Source organism: Stegodyphus dumicola, chromosome X1 (assembly GCF_044657685.1).
Source record: "Stegodyphus dumicola isolate Sdum_Otavi_A_Nest chromosome X1, ASM4465768v1".
NCBI classification, from domain to species: Eukaryota; Metazoa; Arthropoda; class Arachnida; order Araneae; family Eresidae; genus Stegodyphus; species Stegodyphus dumicola.
Genome location: NC_140780.1, coordinates 15,005,156 through 15,031,580, shown reverse-complemented (window position 1 = coordinate 15,031,580; position 26,425 = coordinate 15,005,156). Strand labels below are relative to the sequence as shown.

The 26,425-nt window shown below is 30.2% G+C and overlaps 1 protein-coding gene across 1 annotated transcript in view; it reads left to right on the top strand.

Moving 5' to 3' along the window:
- Rok (Rho associated coiled-coil containing protein kinase) overlaps window positions 1-26,376 on the top strand; it is a 165,139-nt gene extending 138,763 nt beyond the window's left edge. Inside the window, exons 29-33 of the mRNA XM_085807766.1 lie at window positions 5,147-5,225; window positions 6,660-6,731; window positions 13,643-13,778; window positions 14,435-14,645; window positions 14,824-26,376. Of these exons, the coding sequence (XP_085663892.1) occupies window positions 5,147-5,225; window positions 6,660-6,731; window positions 13,643-13,778; window positions 14,435-14,645; window positions 14,824-14,911 (586 nt within the window). The 3' untranslated portion in view covers window positions 14,912-26,376. The remainder of the gene's footprint in view (window positions 1-5,146; window positions 5,226-6,659; window positions 6,732-13,642; window positions 13,779-14,434; window positions 14,646-14,823) is intronic.
- Window positions 26,377-26,425: the final 49 nt, after the last annotated feature.

Sequence of the window (26,425 nt, the reverse complement as noted above, 5' to 3'; positions counted from 1 at the left end):
TCATAAATTGCTCATGGAATTATGTTAAATACAGTCAAAAGTCATTAATTCGGACACCCATAATCCGGAATGATCTAAAATCCGGACCTCAAAGCTAAAATCTTTCTGCGCATGCACCGCGTTGCCGCATGCGCATAGGCGTTTTACGTGTGCACGCAAGACATTTACGACTGCGCATATGCGTCTGCGCAAGTGCAGAATACGTTTTCGCGTGCGCGTTTAATGTATAACGGGCGGTATAAGCTAAAATTATCTAATTATCTATTTCAGTTAATGTTGATGATTGCATTGTTCCTTAATCTTCGAATTGGATCCGGCTTATTATTTTTTGCAGACTGTAAGAGCAGTTTTATAAAAGTAAGCTTGAACTTTCGATTATGTCAAATAGAATTTCCGATGCTGGAGCTCCCAAAGGATCTAGAAAACGAAAGTATGTTTCGATGTCCATCAAACAAAAAACGAATTGCTACAAAAAATGGATAAAGGCATGTCCTTTGTTTATCTAACCGTTCCGAAATCTGTTTATCAATTTCACGCTGCTCTGCGCGGGGGGGGGGGACGTCGCGGCGCACAATGAACTGGAAGTTGATCTGTCAACACTATCGTTATCTTCAGAGCAGATGTTTTTATTTTATTCAGCTTATAATTCCTTACTAAATGTAATATTTAATCTCGATGTACTCCGTCTTTGATATGATTTAAATTAAGTTCCTCGTCATTATAAATATCACGAATACAAATCAAATAGTTTTCTGGTTGCAATTTTCTAATTTCGGCTATGCGTAAGGTATGCTTTATGCATGCGTTGAAAGAAATGTTTTATAAAGTAAACAAATAAATATTAATCTTCTTTTTGGTAAATTTTGATACCCTTTAGATCATAATTGCTCATTATTTTATAAATTACGGTTTCATATTTTTAATTTTATAATTTCTGCATGCCATCTTATCAGGTTTAAACTGATGATCTATAATCCGGAAAAATCGATAATCCGGAATCGCCGAAGTCCCGACGAGACCGGATTAAAGACTTTTGACTGTATTAGATTATGTTAAGTAATAATGTATCCTACATACAGATTTATTTTATTCTTAGAATGGTGTTACAAAAGTGAATTTATTTCTCTTTGGTGATAGGTTTTTAATTTTTTTCATTAATGACCATTAAATCTCCTTAATTTCCATGTGCAGAAATGTGTACAAACCCTGGATAAGTTATAAATTTACAGTTCATTCGTCATTTTCAACATAAGGATATCCATATACATTATGGTAATTATTAAGGAATAATGTATGTGAAGATGATGATTAAAAATATTAGGTTGCTTTTGCAGTGGCCTCTTGAAATGAAAGACAGTTAACTAATGAGGTTTTTCAAAGTGACTTCTTTCAAAGAAGATGATATGACAAAAATGTGTGATCTAATCATCAACGGCCTTTGGCAAAATACTGGTATGTGTATCAAGAACATTAATAATGGTTGTTGACTTCATCCTTACCCCAAAAGACCTTATTTTTAAAACAGGTCCAGAGACAAAATCAAGCAGGTTTAAAATCTGGAGTGTATAGAAGTTAGTTGAAGGTTGTGTCTTTTGTCCTGAATGCCGAATAGATCACATGAAAAAGAATCATTGTTCCTTGAAGCAGTATTTTTACTTCTTTGTGGTACATATTACCAGGGGGGGAACAGAAACAGCTTTGTTAGCGTTATAAATTTGTACTAGAGATAACTTTTTGTTTCAGTGCATCACTATTAGCTGTAGCTTTTCTCCTGAAATTTTTAATTGCCTTATCGCATGGCGATTATTCGATTTGGCTACTCAACATCTAGAATATGTGCTCTTAGGTTTTTAAAACCCATTTCCTAATGAAATATTTTGGCTTGAGCCATTAGCATTGGACCCATCAGTGGCAGGCCTTTGTTGCAACAGTCTTACCCATTCAGTCACCACTTTTGGCCTCTTTTTTTAATATAACAAATGATTTTTCTGTTACTCATTGTGAATGGGTTGTCAGAATCAAATAAATAAATACAGTGGATGGACAAAAATATGGAAACACCTTGTGAAATGCATGTTTGAAAAGAAAGATTGATTTTAATGAAATATGTAGGTGGCGCTGGCATTTTTTATTACTGACGCCACCTATACAACTTCGTAAATGTGCTAAACAGTTCAGTTGTTGTCGGAGTACTGTTATGTGAGGTTGTCATTGCATTATGTCAGAGTTAACAGACTTCGAACGTGGGCAAATTGTTGGAGCACGTATGGTAGGTGCTTCCGTAAGCAAGGTAGCCGAGGTGTTTAGTGTTTCAAGAGGTACTGTATCGAAGATTTATTCCGCATATTTGAAAAGCGGAAAGACATCATCTGCTAAATCACAGCGCGGACGAAAGTGTGTCCTGAGTGATCGTGACAGACGATCATTAAGGGCAATTGTGACGAAAAATAAGAAGACCACAGTTGCAAAAGTTACTGCTGAAATGAATGTTGTGTTACCGAACCCTGTGAGTGCCAAAACAATTAGAAGGGAGCTTCATAAACAGGGAATTGCTGGCCGTGCTGCAATTGAGAAGCCACTCATCAGTGATGCAAATGCCCGTAACAGGAAAAGGTGGTGTTTAATTCATAAAGCCTGGACCAAAGAGCAGTGGAAGCGAGTAATATGGTCTGACGAGTCTTCTTTCACATTGTTTCCCACTTTTGGCCGAATTTACGTCTTGAGAACACCATCTCAAGCCTATAATACAGACTGCTTGTTGCCAAGAGTGAAACATGGCGGGGGTTCTGTTATGGTTTGGGCAGCCATATCGTGGTTCTCTGCTAGCCCCATGATAACTGTGTCAGGGCACATGACTGCCAAGACTTATGTGAACATTTTGGCCGATCAAGTTCATCCCATGGTACAAACTTTGTTCCCCGATGGTGATGGTGTCTTCCAAGACGACAAAGCCCCTGTTCACACAGCTCACATTGTCCAGGACTGGTTTTCTGAGCACGATCAGTTGTCCCATCTCCTCTGGCCACCACAGTCACCAGACCTGAATATTATCGAACCTTTGTGGTCTACATTGGAACGGAAAGTGCATTCTCGTTATCCACCGCCAACATCGTTATCTGAACTTGCCACCGTTTTGCAGGAAGAATGGTATAACATTCCCTTGGCAAACATACAGGAACTGTATTTATTCATTCCGAGAAGACTGCAAGCTGTTTTGGATGCCAACGGGTTTCCTACACCATATTACGCAAAGAAACATGTTTTTTTAAAGGTGTTTCCATATTTTTGTCCAACCCCTGTAAATAAATAAAAACATATCTTTCTCTTTATGTCATACTGCTGAGTTTCTAATATCACACTCCTGGCAGTGTTTTGAGATGTATATGCCTTTAGCATTTTTTGCAGTATGTTTTTGCTTAGTGGATCCTGATGCAGAACGAGAATATATTTTCAACATAATCAAAAGTTTTTGTATTTTGTAAATATTGGTATTTAATTTTATTTTGCATAAGTATATGGTGCATTGCTAAGTTTATCTACAAAACAGTATATGGATTAATTATTAATTTTTTCATCATATTTGAAAGTACTTAAATAAAAGATTTGCTTCCTTATTAGGATTTTCTCATTGTAAAAGTGTAAGAAAATTACAAAATGTAATTAGTTAAAAGTCATAAAATTTAGAATATGTAACTAAACCTATGTTAGGTGCATAAATTTGTGTTGCATCTATTAAAATTTATTAAAGTCATCTATTAAAATATATCCAGAATACAGAAGATCATTTTTGTGATACTGCTGCATTACAAACACTAACAATTAGCTTTTAGCTACTGAAAGATGTGCCTGTAAAAATGAACACACAGTGTTGCAAACTTGCAAAAAATATCACCGGGGGCACCTGTCACACATGCCCTTAATCTAGGCTTAAATATTGTCTTTTACACCAAAACCACATTATAAATAAATTAATAACCCAAATCATGAATTATATAGTAAATTTATCACTTTGGAATTCTTTTAAAATGGCATTGCGTCACATCGTGGGAACTCCTGGTTTTTTGTATTTCAGGTTTTACAGCAATGATTGTGTGTGTATACTTGAAAAGTTATCTGAAAACATGCAAAAATTATTTGCTAGATCTACTTAGAATTTCGCATGTAAGAAGGCAGTAAATAAATCCTTGGGAACAGATGGAAAAGATTTGTATTCTAACAAAAGTGTTACTTAACTAGGAAGATCTATAATTATTTTTTTTTCAGTGAGATAATTTTTTTGAAAATTATGCTTTCTGTGTTGGTTTAGTTATTATGTATTGTACTGGTAGTTTTCTAATCCCTTTTCTATTCTATTCAAAACTGGAAAGGAATTTTACTTTGAATCAAATCTGCCAATATTTTCCTATCAAAGTTTAGTCCTTTTGAAGAAATACCAAACATATCAAATATGTTTATTGCTTTAAGTTTGTGCTAAAATGTAGGCACTGTTAACAATTGAGGGTACATAAGATTTTCATTTACGTTTAGTGTTATAAAAATTCATTGCTGAGTGCAAAATAATCATTTAAAAAGTTTTTTTTACTTGGGCTTTTTCTATAAAATGTGTTGCAACAAGTGTTATATTATATTATATGTGCCACTAATAAAACTAGTTTTTAATATCTTATAATTTGTCAATAGCAAAATTTCATTTATATTGTCATTTTCAGTTGCAAAATAGAATGCTTATGATGAAATTTTTTTGTAGCTTGTGGATTGCAGGTCCTGTTTTTATATTTCTGTTTCAATTTTTTTCTGAACTGGCATTAATAATGTTTTGATAGTTTCTATTTATGCCATTATTCCTTCACAGAGGTGCAGAAGGAGACTTTAAAATTGAAATTCAGTGAGATACTTTTATTCACTAGTAAAGACTGGGCTTTGTGAGATTGCTGTAGAAGATAGATTTAATAATAGTATCAAAATATATGTATGGTTTTTGTAGTTTTTTTAATAGTGTTTTTAATTTTTTTATGGTAAACTATTCTTTTGAAAGTGTAATCTGACATTCTCATGAAATTTTCAGTTATTTTAGATTTTTTTGATCTATTAAATGAATACACATTTTCCATAAACCTATTTTTAAGGATTTTCCCTTTTTTTATAGTAAGTTATTCCATGTGAGGCCAGTAACTCAAGGAGATGTAATCCGTGCTGATGCCAAAGATATACCTCGAATTTTTCAGGTGACTGTTATTTTGTACTCTTTTGCTGTAAGTCTCTCAAAATTTTAAGAATCATTTGCATACTGTTTGTGATATCATTTTCCATTGCTGGAAATTTAAATAAATAATTTGGAATAACAGGCCAGTTTGTATAAATGCAAAAAATACCTACCTGTAGTCATCACAGCCATAAATGATGCTGTTTGAATTATATTAGGACATGCAGTACTTAGTAGCAGCGTTTCTTATGGAAGCTTATTTTTTTATCAGTTATCTGGTGCTTTTCATCTTTTTAATTTGTTTAATCACTATTTGCAAGTCTATCTAGTTTTTATACCTGTTAGTGAAATTCTGAAGAAAATAACCGTATTTGAAAATCAGAACAATAAATTGGCTGAGTGCTTATTTATTTAGTGTGTTTATACTCTTATTAGTCTAGAATGAACATTTTGATTTCATATTATTGACTCTCTTGTGTAAAGTACATGCGAGAAATGGCTTTCTATGGTATATAGAAAGAAGATAAACTAGTTACTTAGTGAATGAAATAAAAGTGTAGCTGAACTGAAATATTATTTCAATGTGTGATATTTAGACTATTAAACTTTTAATGCTTATATTTAAGTAATTCCAGATTTAGAATTATCTCCCACCCCAAAAGTTAAGCAGCAGATTTTTTATTATTATTAAAGTTAGCTTATAAAACAGCGTGTCACGAAGTGGATTAATAGAAAGTTCTGCGGTATTGCATATAGTCGCCAGCACAAGCTCCATAACATTGTATAATGTCTATCAACATAGTTGGGTATAATGACCATTCTTCTCTCAACTCATTGAGTGCTAGCATAAAAATATTAAAAATTGTTTTTGGTCACTGTTATTTTTTTTTTTTTTTTTTTGAGTAACGTATCATAAATGCTCCCAATACATTTTTAAAACATGTTTTATTTATATCAGTTTTTTAGGCCATAATTTGTATTCTTTTGGATACATAGGGAGAAAATAATCTGTTCTGTCAACCAAAGTTTTATCTACTGAACTACCTAAAAACATTATTTCAATCAAATTTACATAAAATTGTTTCCATTAGAATACATGCAGCTAAATACAAATGTTTATCACAGTATCCAAAGAAATACAAATGGTCTGCTAGCAATTAATACGAGAGACCAGAAGCACAATTAATTCAAGCATTACTGTCTTGCAAGGAGAGTTCATGAATTGCCCTTGCAAAACAATATACATAGAGTTAAAGTATTTTGTCTCTGTACTTTTCAGCATTTCAGGTCTTTTAGTAAAAAGAAATTGAAAATTTTTTTTCCAAATTAAAATTCCTGACTGAACTTTTATTGAAAGAAAATGAAAATTTTATGTTGTTATTATCAATAATTAATGAATGTTTTGAATTAATTAGCTGTTTTGAAGTGAACTGCATGAATTTGTGCTTTTTTCTAGTTACTGTATGCCGGAGAAGGTGAAAGTCGAAAACCAGATAATGTTCATTTGGAATTGCAGTTACCAAAAGATGTAAGTTCTTGCATGTAGATCAGTTGCTAACCCCTTTTATGATCTTCCCATTTTAAATATTTATTTCACTTAAAAATTTCAGAATTTATTATTTTGGTCACAGGGAATTAATAATTCATTTAAATTAAATAATTTAATCTTTTGGTGGATTAAATAATTTGCATTATTCATATGGATATGCTAAAATATCTGCTGGTATGGAAGGAAGTGACCCAGTAATGATGTAAGATTGGAGAAATTTGTATGTATATTTATAATTTCAGTGTGATGTATGTGTACTTCTGTGTTTGAAAACAGGGCTTACATTCACTTAAAAGTCAGAAATCAGATTTTTTTCATAAACTTGGCGGGTGTGTATAGATAAGTCTTTCAAATCTGGAATTTTCAACCTTTTTGTGACGTTGCCCCCTTCTAAACGAATTGTCTCATCATTGACCCTTTACATTTTTCTTTGTGACGTACAGCTTAATTATATTATATGTGTTATTACTTTTTACAAACATAAACAAGTTTTTAGAAGCAAAATCAGATTCTTATTACACAGTAGTTTGATTTTAATTAATCGGAGGGCTACACTTGAAGTACTGATGCAACTTTTTTACTATTTGGCATGAAATTACTTAATTTTTAAATCACCTCATTAAAAATATTCGATCTGTTTCTTCTTGATTTCCATTGTAAATTATTGTTTTTAATAAAGCCTTCTTGTAGTAGGAAAGAAGAGAGGAAAACCAATAATGTTGGTTCATTAACAACTTTTATATTGGGATAGTTTTTTTTTTTTTTTGATTACATTTAAAATTCCAAAATTTACCAAATCAATGTGTTTTGAGTTAGACTTGTGCTGAAACATCCTCCTTCAATATAATTAACTCTTCTTGCATCATAATAGCAAGATCAAATGTATCTCAATTTGGCAGTTCTGTTAACCATGCAGATTTTCAGTCTCCTGGAACAAATATTAAAATCTTTTGAATTTTGAAAGTGGCTGTTATATAACAATACATCTTCTGAGGAAGTTTTGCATTCTTCCTATTTTTATCTTCTGTGTTTTCTTTCTTTATATTTATTGTTGCACTTATTGCATAAAATATGTATATTACTAAAACATTTCCTATATGCATGCCACGAACTAGGTCTTTTAAGTCATAGTCAGACTGAATTGAATCCAAATGTGCAAATCATCAACTGTATTTTAGCTTTGTGACACAGTTAACTAAAGCTCATCTAGGTTTCCTACTTCTCAAAAAGAATAAAAAGCTGGCTCATGTCAGCAGGTCTTGCATGCAAAAATATGTGGTGAACCTAGCTCATTCATGCTTTGGTAGAAACACATATTTTTACTGTGAATAAACAGAAGAAATTTATCTGAGGAATTTTCAGACCATTTTATCCATGAGCTGATAAATGACACAATTTTAAAATCTGTGAAGAAATTTTTGCCATCAGAAAGGCTGTTATTTCAGTTACAAAACAGCCAATATTATAATAAAATCAGGAGAAAACCATTAAACCTGGTGGTGTGCTGTAACAAACTTGGAAGTTTTTATGGCCATGAGTAGCACATTAGTTGTCCTTAAACCATTAGTGACAGAAACATGTTGCAATATAATTTTTTAGCATTTACTGGATTTCCATATTTAATTTCTAGTATTTAAGAAAAAGTAGTAGTACAAGTATAAATTTATCATTTTTCTTGGAGATTTAAGCTGGTGTAGAGTGGCACCGATGTTGAACAATTGAAATTACTGCTGCCTCATCTTCTAGATTATTGATGAACTTAGCATTATTTTTAGTTCAGCTGTGTGAGAAAACATTTGCTGTTGTGTCTGTCTACAATAAAGTGTTTTCATGGTTTTTTTGAATGATTTTGTCATCATGAACTGTACAAAGCATCCTGCATCGGGTAGATATCAACCCTGAATTCAATTTTGTTTTTCACTTTTAAACTGCTAGTAATTTAATAACAAAATAAATATCTTAAATATTAATATAAATATTTGTAATTTTCTTTTGCCTCAATCAATACATATATTACCTTCTAACCTCAGTGAGATATTGGGCTTGTTTCTGTTAACACAACATTTTTATATCTGGGTCTGTGGTCAAAAGAGCTACATGCAGCTCATGATCAATTTTTCAGTGATGATCTCTTCAAATTCTTGACAGTAAGCATAAATATTCACTCATGTATATCATAGCAATTAATAAAAGGATGTTAACAACTGTTTTACCAATGGATGGGAATTTTGTTATTCTAGTTACATCTAAGTGAGGTAATGAAGTATCATCGAGGGTATTGTCACTTCGTAAGTTTCTTCACATAAACGGAATGTCCTATGATCTAATGAAGATGCAAATGGATTTTGAATCTAATCAATATGTCTTCATTAAAAGTTGGTGATGAAGCCTTCATTCAAGCAGGCCTTAGCATTGATGTGTGGGTTTTCGTAGTACATTTTTAGAATTTGACCTTCAACATTGATTAAACATTTAAAAGGAACCATTTTTCAGCACATTTTATAAAGTTGAATTTTGCTTTTGAATGCATAAATTTTTTTGGGTGCAATCAAATATATCATCAAGTGGTCCTTTCATTTTTTGATTAAGTTCCATTTAGGTATTAAAATATGTCAGCTAAGTAGGTTTTTTTTTTTTAAACCAGTGATTGACTTTTAACTTAGTTAAATATTGAGAATTACTGTTCAAATTTTAATTCTTTCAGTTTTTTTTTAACTGCCAGCCAACTTCAGTATGAAACAATAAAGACAGATGCTCTGATCTGATTTCATCACTTAAAAGAGCACGATTGAAGTGGTCTACTTTTGGACAACATACACTATTTATATAATGTCATTAAATGTTGATTTTAATTCTTGTAGTAAACTATTTGAAATCAGAACTTCTGTATAAGCAAAGCATTTTATTATTTCAGCAATAGGATTTTCAGACTAGACTTGAGATGTTCCTGGCATTGCAGCTATGCCACCAGTACATAATTTTCCTTTTTTTTTTTTTTTGTGTGTGTGTGTGTGTGTGTGTTTATCAGAAATTTCATTGATCATTTCGGCCATCTTGTCCAGTGCTATTGCTTCATAATTGAAACTTTGTAATTAAATATTTTGTGATTAGTGTGCCACAGCTCATCAGTTGGGAAGCACTGCCAGAACTACCAGTCGGGATTTTTAGGTTATGTGCACAAGGTATTTATATATGGACAAACAAAGAAACTTTGTTGTAATCATATTTGTCTGGCCGTTATGTATCTGTCTGTGAGAAAATTTTATTTTTATTTATTTATTTATTTATTTATTATTATTATTATTATTATTATTATTATTATTTTGAAATTTTTTTGCAGAACTTATCATAGATAGGAATAGATTTAAAATGTTAGCATGTCCAAAATAATAAGTGTACTCTGAAAAAGTATGTAAATGCTTAGTAATTTTGAATTTGTTATGTATTTTTAGCAATATCTTATCACTTTAAGCATTTTAGGCTGAAGACATTTTTTAGCTATGCATAGAACACAAGTGGTTTTTTTGATTCGAAATGAAATATGTTTTTATTGGATAATAATTCATACATTTGTCTCTTGCTATAATGACCATTCCATTAGCGACTATAATACAAAAAGTTCACAATGGATGAGAGTATCTATTTTCTAAACCTGTTTTCATTGTAACAATAATCAATTGTTTACTTCCTTTATATCTTTAATATTAGCTTCTTTATAGAACTAGCTGCTGTGCATGTTATGTGTAGAGATGCAGATTGATTTAGAGCACTTGCTCAGATGAGATACTCAGTAATCATCCTATGGACCTTCCTTGAGTAGCTGCTCTGTTTTAGTCACTGCCATATGGATTGTTGGCAGGTGAAGCATTCATATAGCAATGCGTAATTTTTGCAATCCATATAGGGAGTAATGCAGCATGCTTTTTAGTACTGTCGAAGAGCAAGCAACTTGTGCCACTTAAATGTTCCATTTCTACACATACAATCCGTTACAAAATGTGCTTATTTTGATCACTATCTGCCTTAAATTTTTTTTTGATTCAATCTGTATATACAATAGCAATGTACAGTAGTATGTACATTGTGGGGGGGAAAATAAAAAAAGAGGGGACAGTTCTATAACTCCCTTCTAGTGGACCGATTGACGAAATTCAACTTGCATTTTTTATGTCTCAAAAGCGTGACTTAGGATATGTATAGCATATATATATAGCATTGTTCTAATACAGATATTTTGACACAAAATTGGACTTTTTCTGAAATGATATGCCACTTTTTTTTCCATATTTTGATTCTACAATTCAAACTATGGCAAACTGTCAAGTTTTGTAAAAATAGCACAAGTACTTTTTTGAAAGTATAAACAATGACTTTTTTCTACTCTTGGACAATGAAGTAAAAGGAAAGGAAAATAGGTTACTAAAAATTAAGAAGTTTGCCAAGTGAATTATTCTTGGTGCAAACTGGAAAAAGTTCGCCAAGGTAAATTTAAAAATTTCTCACCAAAAATTTAAACAATTAATATCTGACCATAATTTGAGGCATAGAATTCAATTATGGAAAAAAATTGGTATGTTATTTCAGAAAAAGTCTGATTTTGTGTCAAAATACCTATGTTACTACAAAGCTATATATAAATCTAGTGTATTTACTAAGTCGTGCCTTCGAGATATGGAAAATGCAATTTGAATTTCATCAATCGGCTTAATAGAGAAGGAGATATAGAACTGTCCTTTTTTTTGTGTGTGTGTATGCAGTGTACCTACAGTAGCAATGTAAAAGCAATAATGATGATATATATAGGCAACTCCATCAGTGGCCAAGTTTATAAGACTACTGAATACTAGGAAATTGACCTGGTGTCAATACCAGGACTTGCTGCATGGTTGGTTTTCATGGTTTCTCCCATGTGTGAAGTGAATATGAGCCACTTAGAAAATTATATACAATGGCATCCCTCCTGTTAGGCAAATAACCCTCATATGCTTTGCGATATTCAAATAGAAGAAGTTAAATAAAATTCACTACCTCATGGAAAGCAAGTAAATAGAAATGAAAAATTTCATAATAAAATAAAAATGAAACATTCTCTATCATTTAAAAAAATAGTAAAGAAAGTTGAATAGAAAAAGATTTTGGTATGCTTTTTGTTTCCACAAGGAGCAGCCTAAAAGCATTCACAATCAAAATTACATTTCTTATTTCAGTCCTAGATAAATTTTCCTTAATATCAGCAGTAAGAAAATGGCATGGTTGAAGTGAACAAGAAAATGCCAGCCAAATTAAAAAAATTTCCAAAAATCATTAGAGCCTGAAAATAATGAGAAATGAAACCGAAGAGTATGTGTTTACAATTGAATTAAAAAGTTGAAATACAAAATAAAGTTAGTGCAAAAAATCAAATCCATTGTATACCTGAAAAATGCCAGCAAATCTTGCATATAATAAGATTTACAAACTTAACAGAAATATGCAATTAATCGTGAAGTTGTGATTAGAATTAACCAAAACAGGAATAAAAGCAATTAAAAAAATAAGAGTAAAGAACTATATAATTAAGAATTAGATTGTATATATGTAAATATGTCACCTTCTGATATCTCTTTTGCTTAAATAGATCAGTCTATTTTTTCAAAGTCTTAAGGCAGCCAGATAATGTAAATGACTCTTTAACTCACCTGTCCCTTTTCCTGACTTTGCCTGCTACCACTTACCAAAAAATGAAAATATTGCGAGACCATTTCATACTTCAGCTAGTAACTTTTTACCAATTTAACCATTGATTTTTATGGCACTAGTTTTGTTCTTTTTAACCTTAATTTACCAGCTGTATAAAAAATATTTGGCAGGGCAAATTTTGGTTGTTAGTAGAATAAACTAATTTTGTTAAAATTGTTTTCATGTTACTGATTTCCATTGATGTATTCTAGTTTTTGCACCAATAATTTTAAAATATCTGTATGTTCTAAGTTTATGTTCACAACTCTTAAATTTTAAACCAGCCATCATAGTTATATCATTGTGCTATGCCCCTCAAATTGGAAACCCTCGGATTTAGTGTATAGCAAGTTTCCTTCCTCTTCAGTTTTCTTTATTGATTTATTCATGCTTTTGTTGATTATTGCTCAGTTCTGCAGTAGTTGACCACCTAATTGAAAGCATGGTCACAAGGTGTAAACTTTGTATACAGATGAGGGGGGATCACATACCCTATGAATGTCCTTTTTTTCATTTTATGCTGTTTATTTTCACTTTATACATAATTCTTTTTAAGTCTCCAATATGTCATTATTTGATAACTTGCAAAAATTTAATATTGTTTTCACTTCTGTATATAATTATTAATTTTGTTTTATGCATAAATATATATGCTACTTTCCTACCAAATTTTGTGTCAATCAATGCAGTATTTGTTGATTTTTTTCATTTTACATCTTCGTGCTTAACTTTTGGAAGTGAGTGTATAATGTGCATGTAGGAAAGCAGGCATGCATAATTAATTGTACGTATTTGTACTTTCCATTATGCCAAAGTATAAACTGAAGAAAAGTAACTCTGAAACTGCCTGGTATAGACAAAAACATGCTTTTACAACATGAAAGAGCAAATAAGCAGAAATTATCTTTTGTTTCAATGCTTACAGGAAATGTGAATCAGTAGAAAAAGTATTTATCTGAGATATCATGGCTATATGCTAATTTGGAGTTTGTGTACCCTGTGCAGCATCTTATTTTTTTGTGCATTTTGCATACATTTGCATAAAGTACTGAAATACATGTATTAGGCAGAATGTTTTTCTAGCAAAATATGAACCTTTGATGAACTCAAATTATTTTATTTATTTATTTATATTTTTATTGTAATCAAACTAAATCTGTTCTAATTTACAGTTAATGCAACCTGGAATGCTTGAACATAAAGGGCATGACTTTGTTTCAATAAATTTTCATATGCCAACCACTTGTGAAGTTTGTCCGAGGCCAATGTGGCACATGTTCAGGCCGCCACCCGCTTTGGAATGCAGAAGTGAGCTATAGTTCCTTTTTGTTTAGTTGAGCAAATTTTTGTTTAATATATCTTAGTTATGTACTTTGCGCATGTTTTTCTATTTTTTACTGTTAATTTATGCAAATTGCTGTGCAAATTCTAATGTCTGAAGATGATTGTGTGTGTAAAGTTTATAATATGAATAGTTGTTCTGGATGGGAAATAATTTTAAACTGCTCTTAACCAAAAATATATTTAGAATCAGAAATAATTTTAGATAATGGCATTAGTTCATAGTATTGTTCTGTATATTGAGTTTATACTATGTCACATAGCTATCTAGTTGTGAATACAATTTCAGTTTATCTGGGGGGGGGAAGTAAATATTGGATTGCATAAGTATTATTTAAAATCACAAAAAAATGAAAAGGAAAATATAATTTTTTTAGTATTAAAAATTATAATAGCAAAGTGCATAATAATGCTATGAAAACGTGTATTGCAAGTGATTGGTATATAAAATTTCATATGTATTTGAATCATGCTTAGATTAAATATTATTAAAATTGTGTAATTAAATTCTGACTGTTCTGTCAGTGTAAGTTTAGTTTTACCTCTTGTGTTCTGAATTGTGCAGTTCCACTTCCAATTAACTATATGACATGTATCTATTTTTCTCCTTCCTCCTTTCCCAGAATGTCGTATTAAAGTGCATAAAGATCATCTAGAGAAAAAGGAAGAATTAATTGCACCTTGTAAAGTTAACTATGATCCTAATTCTGCAAGAGAACTGCTATTATTAGCAAACTCTGTTGAAGAACAACAAATGTGGGTGTCTCGACTTCGGAAAAAAATTGAGAAGTGTGGCTATGCTGCTCAACAGGAAGCTAGAGGAGGTTCACCAAGGTAAAATCGTGGTTTTCTGTTAAAGGTATCCAGTTGCATATTTTTCTTCATGAAAATTATATTTTTTTGCAATGAAATTTTTGTTTGACTGACAATACTGTCTGCTGAATGCATATTCATTTATTAATCATTGTATTTTTTGTTAAGATTAAATATTAATTATGATTTATTGTTTTAGGGCATCTATGCGCTCAATAAATAAATATCAACCTCAGAAATCTGCAACACTGCCAGCTAGTGTCCTCTCTAGTGCCATGCGAAAATAGTAATGTTATGTATTTGTATATGATGTATTTAAGAAAGTTTAAGTTTTTATGAGAAAATTCCTTGTTGGTGAGAAATTTTTATTCATATTAAGAGATACATGTAATATTTTTATGGATATTGTAGCAAGATTAAATTGTGATTTACTCTTAATTTAGATCTGAACTTTCTGCAAGTCGAAGATTTTCTAGCACTGATTGAAAATTCTTGTATCAAAAAACAGACTTCAGATTGTTTTATTCATAATATTTTTTTTCTCATTATAGTGATATTATATTCAGAACTGTCATGTCCTTTTTGTTTAGAATTTTCATGAACCATGTAAGCAGAAAATAATGCAAATATGAAGTATAGAACTCTGATCTGAGATTTTATTATTTCATTTTGTTAGATTTACGATTGCATAAGCTATTTTAATTCATGCACAAAACTTTCAAGAGCAGCTGAAACAACAGTTCCAGCTGTTTCTTAGGTGTATTAAATGACCTTAAGCAAGTTGTAAATATGTGATCTAACCGTGAAAGATTTCAGTCGTTTTGCATTTTCTGTGTATCAAATTTCATCATGTCCATTCATTTCTAGCAAGTGATCTCAAATTCCTCTTGTCAATTAAACTGGCATGGTTCTTTCGTGACAGCAAAAATTATTTTGAATTCAAATATTCAATACCGTCCAATATTGCTTCAGTCTAGAGACATTGTTTAACTGCTTTTCAGAAATGTTCAAACCTAGAACCTCATATCTAATCATTGTTTCTTTTTTCTACCTCCAAAATGTTAAAATATATTACTTAAATGTTTTGTTTCATTGCTGAGGAGCACTTAAGCTAATTAGTAGCATTGTTTTACTGATAAAATCTTTTAATATTAAATGCATTTTTGAGTTGTTTCTCTTGGGACCATTTTCTCCCATCTTTATTCACAAATATTTGTGTAATTGTTTATATGGAATTGAAATACCTTTCAGTGCAAGAATTTTCTAAATAATAAATTTTGTGTTGCTAAACTAGTGTCAGTTCAAAAGACACAAATGTTTTAAATTTGTAGATGCATATTATTATAAGTTTATTTTGAAGTATTTATTCATATGATTTTTGTCATTACAGAGTTTAAAAATATATTAGTAAGTAGTGTCTAAAATAAATTATTTTGAATCCCTCTTTTTGTATTTAAAGTTTACTGTGGAACTGCATATTTTACACCATGAAACAAAACTAAAAGTAAATAAGGAAATAAAAAAAATTTTTTTTAAAGATAAATACTGAAATGCTGACATAATTTTTTGTAGGTGTTAAATTTCTATCTCGATTGAAAATGAAATTTTCATTTTAAAACATACTTTTACTTGACAGTTGTATGTTAGTTACATAAAAGTACATTCCAGTCTTTTATTGTGCTTGGCCGAATAATGTAGAAATGAGCTTTGAACCGTTAATATATTGATTCTACTTCGATTTCTTGAAAATTTTTCGGGATGCATTTTGTGTTAGGAAAATCAGTTATAAATATTGTGCCGTTTTGAAATTTTATGCATAAATAAATTTCTAGCTTTTAATTTTGCAGTCTTTAATAATTTGTATCTTCTAAGCTAATATATTATTACAGGAGGATAAATAAAGAATCCTGACATATATATATATATAACAAATTTTAGCATTTGAATCCTTTAGCAGGAGTTTGTAGGAGAGCTTAATTGTAGTTGTAATTTAAATTTTTAAGTGACATAATGTGGTATAGAAAAATATGCAGTTAACTATTGATTAATTCTAAATTGCAGCTGTGTTTTATCATCACTAGAGCTTGGTTAGTAATTAATTCATTATTATTATTATTGGGGTTTTATCACAGCTTCTGATATGATTTGTCTGTAGTGATTGTTATTGTATATGGTATCTATTCTTATTTCCTTTAGTTTGACATTTGTGTATAAATTTTTTTTATCTAAACTTAAATCACTGAGCTATTCAAAACTGTATCCCATGAAGGGTAAAATGTTACTTTTGCTATACATATAACTCCATTTAGAGAACATTCAGTTCATGAGGCACTCAGTTTAATAAAAGGTAGAACTCATCTTATTTACCGTACATTGTTCCAGTTAGAATTTTTATCATTCCCTTTTTTGCTAGCATCATGGCATAATGCTGTTTTCTGTGATAACCATGCATGTTCTCTTTGTGCTTTAAATAATGAAATGTATATAGAAGTTTATAAAGCTTAAAATGTTACATAGTATACTGTTGTTTCTAAATGCTATTGAAGGTATATTTTCCTTAAATCATGTTCTTGTGAAAGAAATTAATGTGCTTCCCAGTTTAATTCAAATCATTTTTGCAAGGGTTGCATAGTCTACTTCTAATATGGAACTAACTGTTTTCATAATGTCAGATGTTTCAATATCTAGATTCTTAAATTGTTGGGAATATGTCTACATCATATTTGTCAAAGTGCTTGGATATTAAGTTATGATGTTCTTTGTTTACTGTTATACGTTTGTTAATGTTATTTTCTTGCTAATGTTGCTTTGTTCACACTTTGCTGTGGTATACTAATATATGTTTTTAAATGGCCTTACTTCAGATTACTTTGATATTAATGTCTACATAGTAGACATTAGTACCACAAGATCAAATATTCTATTCCTATATTTTTATAATAAGAAATGAATTAAAAGGCCTCAGATTGTATAGTAATAATTAAAGAAGCATATCTGTAGCTGTAGTTAAAACTATTAAGACATGCCAAAGTTATATCTTGATCATTCAGTATTCTTTAGAGTATCTATTTATTGTAATTAGTGGAACTTTATGCTTTAAAGTGCGATTAGTGAAATAATTGATTATGAAATATGTATATTATTGAAATAATAGGTATTTGTGTGGGACTGGAAAATTTTAATAATTTGTTATTAATCTTCAGTGCAGGACTTTATGTATTTTGTGATGCATTTGGTAAGTAACAAGAAAGTTCTTTTAACCTTGAATTCTTAATTTTACAGAAAAAATATGCATATATGAATCTGTTCATTAAGAAATGCATAGTAGCAAAAGAAGGAGTTGCTAATAATGTATAGAAAATAAAATAAGGTTAAAAAATATTAAGTAGAAGAATTTTGATTGTCAGTGGTGAACTTTCTAAAAAATATGATCCCTAGTAGAAAAATCTTTAGACTTTGATCATCATCATCTATCCGACGAATTTCTAAAATTTTGTGATAATCAATATTTCTTTAGTAAATAAATTATTATATATATGTATATACACACCTTGTTACTTCTTTATTCATTGTTTTGGAACTTTTATTGCAAGAAACGGTCAACTTAGTGACATTCCAAATTTGAAAGCTTCCAAGTAATGCTGTATCAAATCTTATGTTTTTTACATTTTAACTGTTTATGTATAAAATATTAGGAGCTAATTCTTTTATCGTTAGATGGTATTTAGATGAGTAGATTTATATATATATATATATTTTTCAGAAAAGTTTAAAGTTCAAGGTTAGAAGACTTCCCTTGTGAGAAAACTATTTTGCTTTGTACCTAATGCAAAGCTGTAAAAAATATTTTAATCTTTAAAAAAAAAAAAAAAAAAAAAAAAAGGGGGGCATATAAAGGGTCATTCTGTAGGTTACTGACAAACTTCTGTGTTTAGAAAGATGGGAATAATAAGCATCTTAGGTAATTGGGCTTGTGAGTTTGCATAGCATTGTCAATACAAGCCTTTATGTATAAGAGACTAATCGTGTAATGAAAAGTGACATGGATTGGTTGTGATTGATTATGATTTCCTAATTAATTTTTATAACACTTTCAGTTTCACTAGTTCTTGGTGGTGGTGCGTGGATGGTTATGTTTCATTCTTACGGTAATAAGCTCTGCCTCTTTATATTCTGCAATTACTTCCACACTCGTTCTTGCTTGAACCTATTTAGAATTATTTTTAAATAACAAGTTTCTGTTGGGATTTCTAAATGTTCTTTAGTTTGTCACTACCCTCAAAATTCACCCTTTGAATGTACATGTCATTGACTATAAAAGGAATTTATTAAAAGTATATTTTGAGGTGTTTATTGTATTTGTTAAGGAAAACTAATTCAAATATTTAATTCCTATTGCCTTGAAAAACTACAAGAATTTCTAGGTAAAATTAAACAAGTAAGCAGTGGGGCATATATGAGTAAGGTAATTTCTTTTATAAATTTAAATCGAATTTTTTTAAATTTGCACTTATGGTATGTTTATATGCTTCAATGCAGTTGTCAGTTTCAAAATTGTTACTGAAATAAATTTTTTTATACTCATAAAATATTTATCATTGATTATAAGGCAGGTTTTCAGAAAATTGTATAATTTTTAAATATGACTCTTTTTAAATACTTACATCTGTTATTTGAGTGAAATCTATCATTTGCTAATGTTTATCTACATTTATGAAGAGCTGCAATATTGAGTTTATATAAAAAAGACAGTGGAAAGTTTTTTTCTACGAGTAATTTTATTGAGAATTAATGAGGAACCATTCATGTGGATTTATGTTAGTCTTGAATTTTTTTTTAGCTTCTAGATGTCAATGTTTGTATATTAAAATTGGAATATTTTTTGGTACAAAATATACTCATTTTTTTATATCATGATCTTTTTTCCATGCAGTGTTTCACTGCGCATTTATGTTTTTAATCATCTTGTGATGCTCTCAGTTTGTAACGAATTTAAACTGGAAGCAGACCAGTCTAATGTTATATTGGGCCACTGACGTATAATCTTTGGTTTCATATTTGTACTTTATATTTTACCTGTGCATGCGAAATTGGAAGCTGAGCTATGTTTTAATAATTTCCTTCCTTTCTTTGAAAACTATGTTAATTTTTTAATTTTCTTTTCTTTCCATCATGCAGGCTTTACTTGTTGTTTTTTATTATGAATGCCCAATTTTTTAAAATTCTTTTAGAGAACTCTTTTTTTATTCAAAGTGCCAATATCATGAATATGTGTGTGAGGTGGTTACTTATCCCTTGTTATCCTTCATTGTGTTCCAAAAAAGTACAGATGAGGAATGCAAATGAATATATTTTGTGATTCAAATACTAATGACATTAATGATAAATGCCATTTGAAATGACCACTTATCTGCAGATATTTTAAAGTGTTAAAACTGTAATGTTTTAAAAGTATTCTGTGATGTTCTAAAATTTGGTGGTGTTTTAACCGTTGAGTAATATTTAAGACCTCAGAATCTTATTCTAATTTTTATTGAAATTCTAGTGTTTGAGTTTCTTGCTGATTAGATTTTCATACAGAAATGTGTTGTCTGTCCTTAGATTATTTTTCCTTTGTAATTGTTGTTTGTAAAAACATTTCTTATTCTTCGTGCATCTATACTACATACATGTAAAACATACAGTGTATAAACTAAGTGATATTTATTTGTGATGGATGTTATACCTCTCAGGTGTAAATTAAGTGTGTGGTATGTTTGTAAAAATACTCATTTACATAACTTAAAAGTAGCACAAATTTGCTAATTAGATTTTAGATTCAGAAATTTAAAATTTCTGTGATTACAATGTAGGTGCATAACCCTCTGAGTGGCTGAACCGCCTTTATCCCATCATGAGAATTTTTGCCACTTGGTAATATATTAGCTTATAATTTAAAATATTTTGCTTTCTTACTTTCCTTAATGGTGTAAATATCATCTTATTGAATGGAAGTTTATGAAAACGTAAATATAAGTAATACAAATAAAGCTAATAAATGCTGTTTAATTACAGGTCTACATAAGCAGATTAAAAAAATTGTACCACTCAGAGGGTTACTATATAGAGTTATTGTGTGTTACTTGCAAAATATGAATTGTAAGCTATAATGCATCAGAATATGTGTCTCGTCGATGTCTCTCTTAAAAAAAAAATAGTGAAAATTTGGTATGGCAGTTTAGAAGCCAATTTTTAGTTGTAAATATAGTTAAATCCTAATTTTAAAGCATATGCTCATATTAAATGTGAGACTTATTTTCAAAAAAGGAAGGCCCTACCTTTGGTTGCTTAGATGTATTTATCATATGAATTTTGACTGCTAAAAAATATGTTACTTTAAATGAGTTTTTTTCCAAATGAATATTAAAAAGGGAAAAAAAAAAAAAAATAGAAAAGCTTTAAATTATAGTTGAAGGAATTTTTTTGTTTTTAAGTATTAATATAAGAATATTTATTGCTTTCATACTGAATGTAATTTTTATTCACTGTAGGAATATCAACCAGTAACCTTCTGGAACATTAGCATTGTGATTTTGTTTTTTGTCTGGTGAGCGTTGAGGAAAGCATGAAATACTATTCAGTAATCATTAGATTTATGCCGGTAGAACTAAATTCTTAAAGTTTACACCTGTGTATATCTGTCATGATCAGATTTATGAAATCAGCATTTACTAAGTATTTAAAGTGTTATGCATTAATTGGTAACCCTTTTTTGGGGGGGCAGGAGAAAATACATTATTCATTTATTTTACAGAATACCTGCTTTTTATTTTGCCATTAAATGTAGGCTTTTATATTAATTGAAATTTCCAGTTTCCTTAATTGTTCGTATTATGTTCTTGAGTGTTTTATCTTCCTTTTCATCAGCTGTTTTCTTTTTTCTTAAATTTAACGTCTGAATTTGGATGTTGAGAAATTACTGAACTTGCAAAGCATAAAATTTTCTTTAAAATCGTTATTGTCTTACATTTTCGTGGTGTGAGATCATCTTCCAAATTCAGTTTTAATATTCAAAGACTTCATTTCTGTGTATTTAAATATAAGCAGGATTATATACATAATTTATATGCAACGAAATAAGTTCATGATGCTGTTCTGCCATTTCAATAGTTTGACTGTGTGCCCATATTAATCATTTTTTATATTAAAATAATGTAAAATGTGCAGGTATGTTTAGCATATTTTAATGTGTATAGAAGTATATTTAGGGTGTTTTAACTACATGGATTTCTTTATGTGTTGAAGTCTAAATCATTTGCATCCATGTTTTTAAGAAATGCGTAAATTAATGATATCTGCATTCATTTACAGCGAGGAGAAATGCTTTTAGTTCTGCCACTGTTTTGAAAAAAGTAACTAGCTGAACACACACACATACATGTATAATTGTAAATAATTGGTTTTTATTTTTTAGTCCTTGTAAGTAACTGGGATGAAACTTTAACTTACAGAAATGATTGTACTTCCCAATATTGCATACAGGACATTATCTCAAAGTTATCTATTATAGACCCTCTTAAGGGGGGGAATTTCAGATCCCCCAATAAAAAAATATGTGGTAGACATTCTGAAAAATGAAATTAATTCATATATTTTTAAAAAAGCTTCAGTTTGTATTAAATTTAAGCAAAATTTTATTTGTTTTGAAATATTTTATTTGAGTGATCTCAGATTTGTAAATTAAAATTTTTATATTGTTTAGGATATACAAAACTTGGTGTATGCAATAAAGGGGAAAAAAAATAAATAAAAATAAAAAAATAGTGCCCTCATTCATCTGCTTAAAATTTATAAAATGCTTAAAAATATTTTTTTTTTTTTTTTCGTTTAGAAACAACATTATAGAATCGAATCAATTTGGCTTTCAATTTAAAAATCATAGTTGAAATGGTAAAATTATCGGAAATTTATCTTTTTGGCTTAAATAAAAGGAAGCCAAAATTGGATGAATATTGTACCAAATTATGTATATAAAAAATTGTGAAGATAATGAACAAAGAAGCTAAATTTAATAGGGCAGAGAGGCTGCTGCTTCTCAGAAATTAAGAGGAGTCTTTGTTTCTCCCACTTTCATCTGCTTTGTACTATCATATTATTACATCCATTATATCTTTTTCTGCTTGTAACACTACTGGTAGGATTATTAGCTCTTCAAATATTTTAATGGCTAGTTTGTTAGAAGGAATATTAATAGATATTATCCACGAACACTAGTTTTTTTCTCCTGAGGTCATAACAACAAATTCTTATGCTCTGGAGAGATGACTGCTGATTATAAGAGAAGCATTCACGTAACACATGTAATTGACCAATCAAGCATCATAAAACATTTTTCTGTTTCCAGCATGCTATAAAAACCTGTAAAGAAATTTGTAGTGGCAGGTGAATTTTTCAGCTTTTAGTGCTGAATTTGTGATTTCTCTCATCTGATTATTATAATATGAATTTTACTTTTACTACTGATTTATGTTTTAAAGATTATTAGGAAATAATACTGACTGCATAGAAGGAAAATACTGGGTGTCCTAAAATATACTAATGGTTTTCAAAAATTTATAACAGGAAAACAATTCTTGTAAAAAATAAAATAATTCTTGTAGCAAGTTTATGTGACGGCATAAATTTTTCCTCCCTAGTTTTAGTTCAATAATTTTATTGCAGATATTAAGATTTTAAAGCCCACCAGCGGCCGAGCGGTAAAGTCGCTGAACACTGGTAGTTCAGTCCGAGGTTCGAATCCCGCGAACGGCTGGCTGCATGGGTGTTTTCGTGGTTTTCCCCATGTGTAACGTGTATACGAGCCAGTTTCCCTTAAAAAGTCCTCCACGAAGGCATCCTTCCCCTTAGGCAGATAGCCCTTTTCCATAATTAAATACACCACACCATTAAGCCTGTAAATCAAAGAAAAGTAACTCCAAATCACATCACAAATTTGAGAAATTTTTTATTGAATTAAAATTACGTTGAAGTATTTTAGAAATATCCAGCATCAGCTGCACTCACATGTTGAAATTGGAGGATGAAATTAGCAGAATTTTCTATAATGTGGCCAATGGAATGGCTGCATATTTGTAACTGATTATTTCTGTACAATTCTTAAGTGTTCGGACCTTTTTCCGGTACACTGTATCCTTCAAGTGACTCCAAAGGAAGAAATTGAGCGGTCTGTCTGGTGAATACAGTGTTACGTCTACTCTCTTCCCTGTGAAGTATGGGTAATTTAAAGCAATTACACAGGGATGAAAATACTTCTCTAAGAAACTAAAAACTGCAGCAGTATGGTGAGGCCATTTACCATCTTGTATGAAGCTGGATATCACAAATGATTCTACCAAAGCATTTTTGATGGCCACAAAATCGTGCAAAATTTGAACATATCGTTCTGAAATCACTGACATAGAAAAAAAGGTCCAGTTATACCTCTGCTGGAAACAGCTGTGCATACAGTCATTTCTTGAGAAAAGAGTATTTGTGGAACACACACATGAGGGTTCTCAGCTCTCCATATTCACCAATTTTGTTTATTGACAAATCCCTTGACATAAAAATGTACTTCATCTGAAAACCATACAGAATTTACATTAATATTGCCAACATTTATCATTTCGTTTGCAAACAAGTTCCTATTTTCTACGGTAAGGTCTAAAGCAGTTACTGTTTACATTTTATGGAAACAAGACCGTACACTTATGCATTATCTTATGTGCTGTCGGTTTGCTCAATTGACATGCAGCAGCAGTTTTTTGAACTGGTTTCCTAGGGGAGCATGCAGTTGTTTCCTCAGTGACGTGTACATTTGCTTCTGGAATAGCCGACTGGTATTGTCCAAGAGTTCCGACTTTCTCATTCACACTACCTGTTTGTTCGAATTTCTCATGTAATATTTTTATTATATTCAGCTGCAGACCGTTAGTGACTTGGAATATGCCCTGAAAACTTCTTGCTGTAATACTCTCCAATTGGTGGAATATCGATACAAGGAAAATCCTTTCCTTCAATGAATACATCATTTTCAACACTTCCTACAGAATCTACTGTTCAGCTGTCTACTGCTTCTGCATTCATGGATGACACTTCTTTTAAGTCAAAACATCAACCCTTCAGCAGATGCATATTTTGATGATTTGCATATATCAAAACTGGAAAGAGTGGTAGAAGGAACCTGCCTTACCATCTGTTGGAAAATTTTTTTAACTAAAACCAGGGACTCTGGGAGGAAAAATTTACACCCTGACACATGACTTTGCTGAAAGAATTTTTTTTTTTTTAACTTTAACCATTTTCCTGCTACAAATTTTTAAAAACTGTCCCATCAGTCTATTTGTGGACACCCATTAGTTTATAAAATTATTATACTAATATTCATACTGTTTTGAAAACAGTTTACAGTATAAGTATGTTTATAATGATGTATTATTTTTTCAAAGTGGCGCATATATGTATAATTTATGTTTTAAGAATCAATCATCTGGTCTTATTTTGGTTTGTTTACTCTTTCCAGTGTGTGAATTTTGTACATTCCTCTTCTAATTTGTAGAATGTAAGGATGTATCTATGTGTGAATCATCTGCTGTCTTTCAAATTGCTTCAGAATTTTGTACAATATGTGAAATTTCCTATACCTTATTGTTTGGCATTAGTTCTAGTTTTTAACAGCAAGTTGAAGACGAACATTTTAGATCTTTTGTCTTTAAAACAAGAAACAGTCTATAAACAGAAGTATGTTTTTCAATGTAGTTTTTGCTCACACATTTTTCTAAAATAATACAGAAATTTGTCCCCCCCCCTTTTTTTTTTTTTTTAATTTTGAAATGAAAAACCAAAAGTAGAGTTTTTCAAAATTAAAATGCTAATATTGCAGTAGAGATATTCACAACCGAGTATTTGTTGTTTTATCCTAAATTAGAAAGTTCAATAATAAATTATTTTTCTTTTAGGAAAAATAATTTTTATAGTGTTGATTTTATTTACTCACTGTAAATTACTGCGAGTTCCCATCAGTTTGGTATTGAATAATCGATGCTCAACAAAGTACCTTTTGTTGCTCACATGCAGAAGAATCAGTTTTTTTTATTTGAGAGTAATCTAAAAAAGGTTTTTATAGTCTTGAAGTGTAAATTTTTTTGCTTATGCATATTTTCTCCTTGAATTTTAAGCACACTCATCTATTCCTATCAAATAAACAAGACTTATTTTAAATATTTCCTTGTTATTAAATATTAGTTACTGATCTGCTCATTTAAGTGCTTCATTGTGCTTTGAAAAAATGAATTTAGTAGAAAGAAGGTAATTGCCACTTAATTTATTCAAATTAATTATAATTCTGTAAATGAAGAAAGAATTAATATTGTATCTTGTGTGTTATGTCTGATATGTTACTACAGCATTTTAGAAAGAACCAAAGGATGTTAGTCATGTATAAAATAAAGTAAAAATCCTGTAAAATGAAACTTATTTTCATAATTTATGTAAGAGTTACTGGTAGTTTTTAAATAATGTAAAAATTTGTAAATAAACTGTGTATTATAGTATTTAGAAGAATTTACACAAAAAAATGCCATGTAAATACTGAAATGCATTGTACAACCCTCTCAGGGCTTCAAATACTTCCAAGTGTACCAGCTGTTGAGAAAAGAAATTGTATTTTAGCAGTAATTGTGTAAGTGGACTATGCTTTTTATATGACAAAAGTTAAATAAAATATTTGCAATAATGTTAATCTCTTATTTATCATGTAGATTAAATATTATTTATTGAAACAT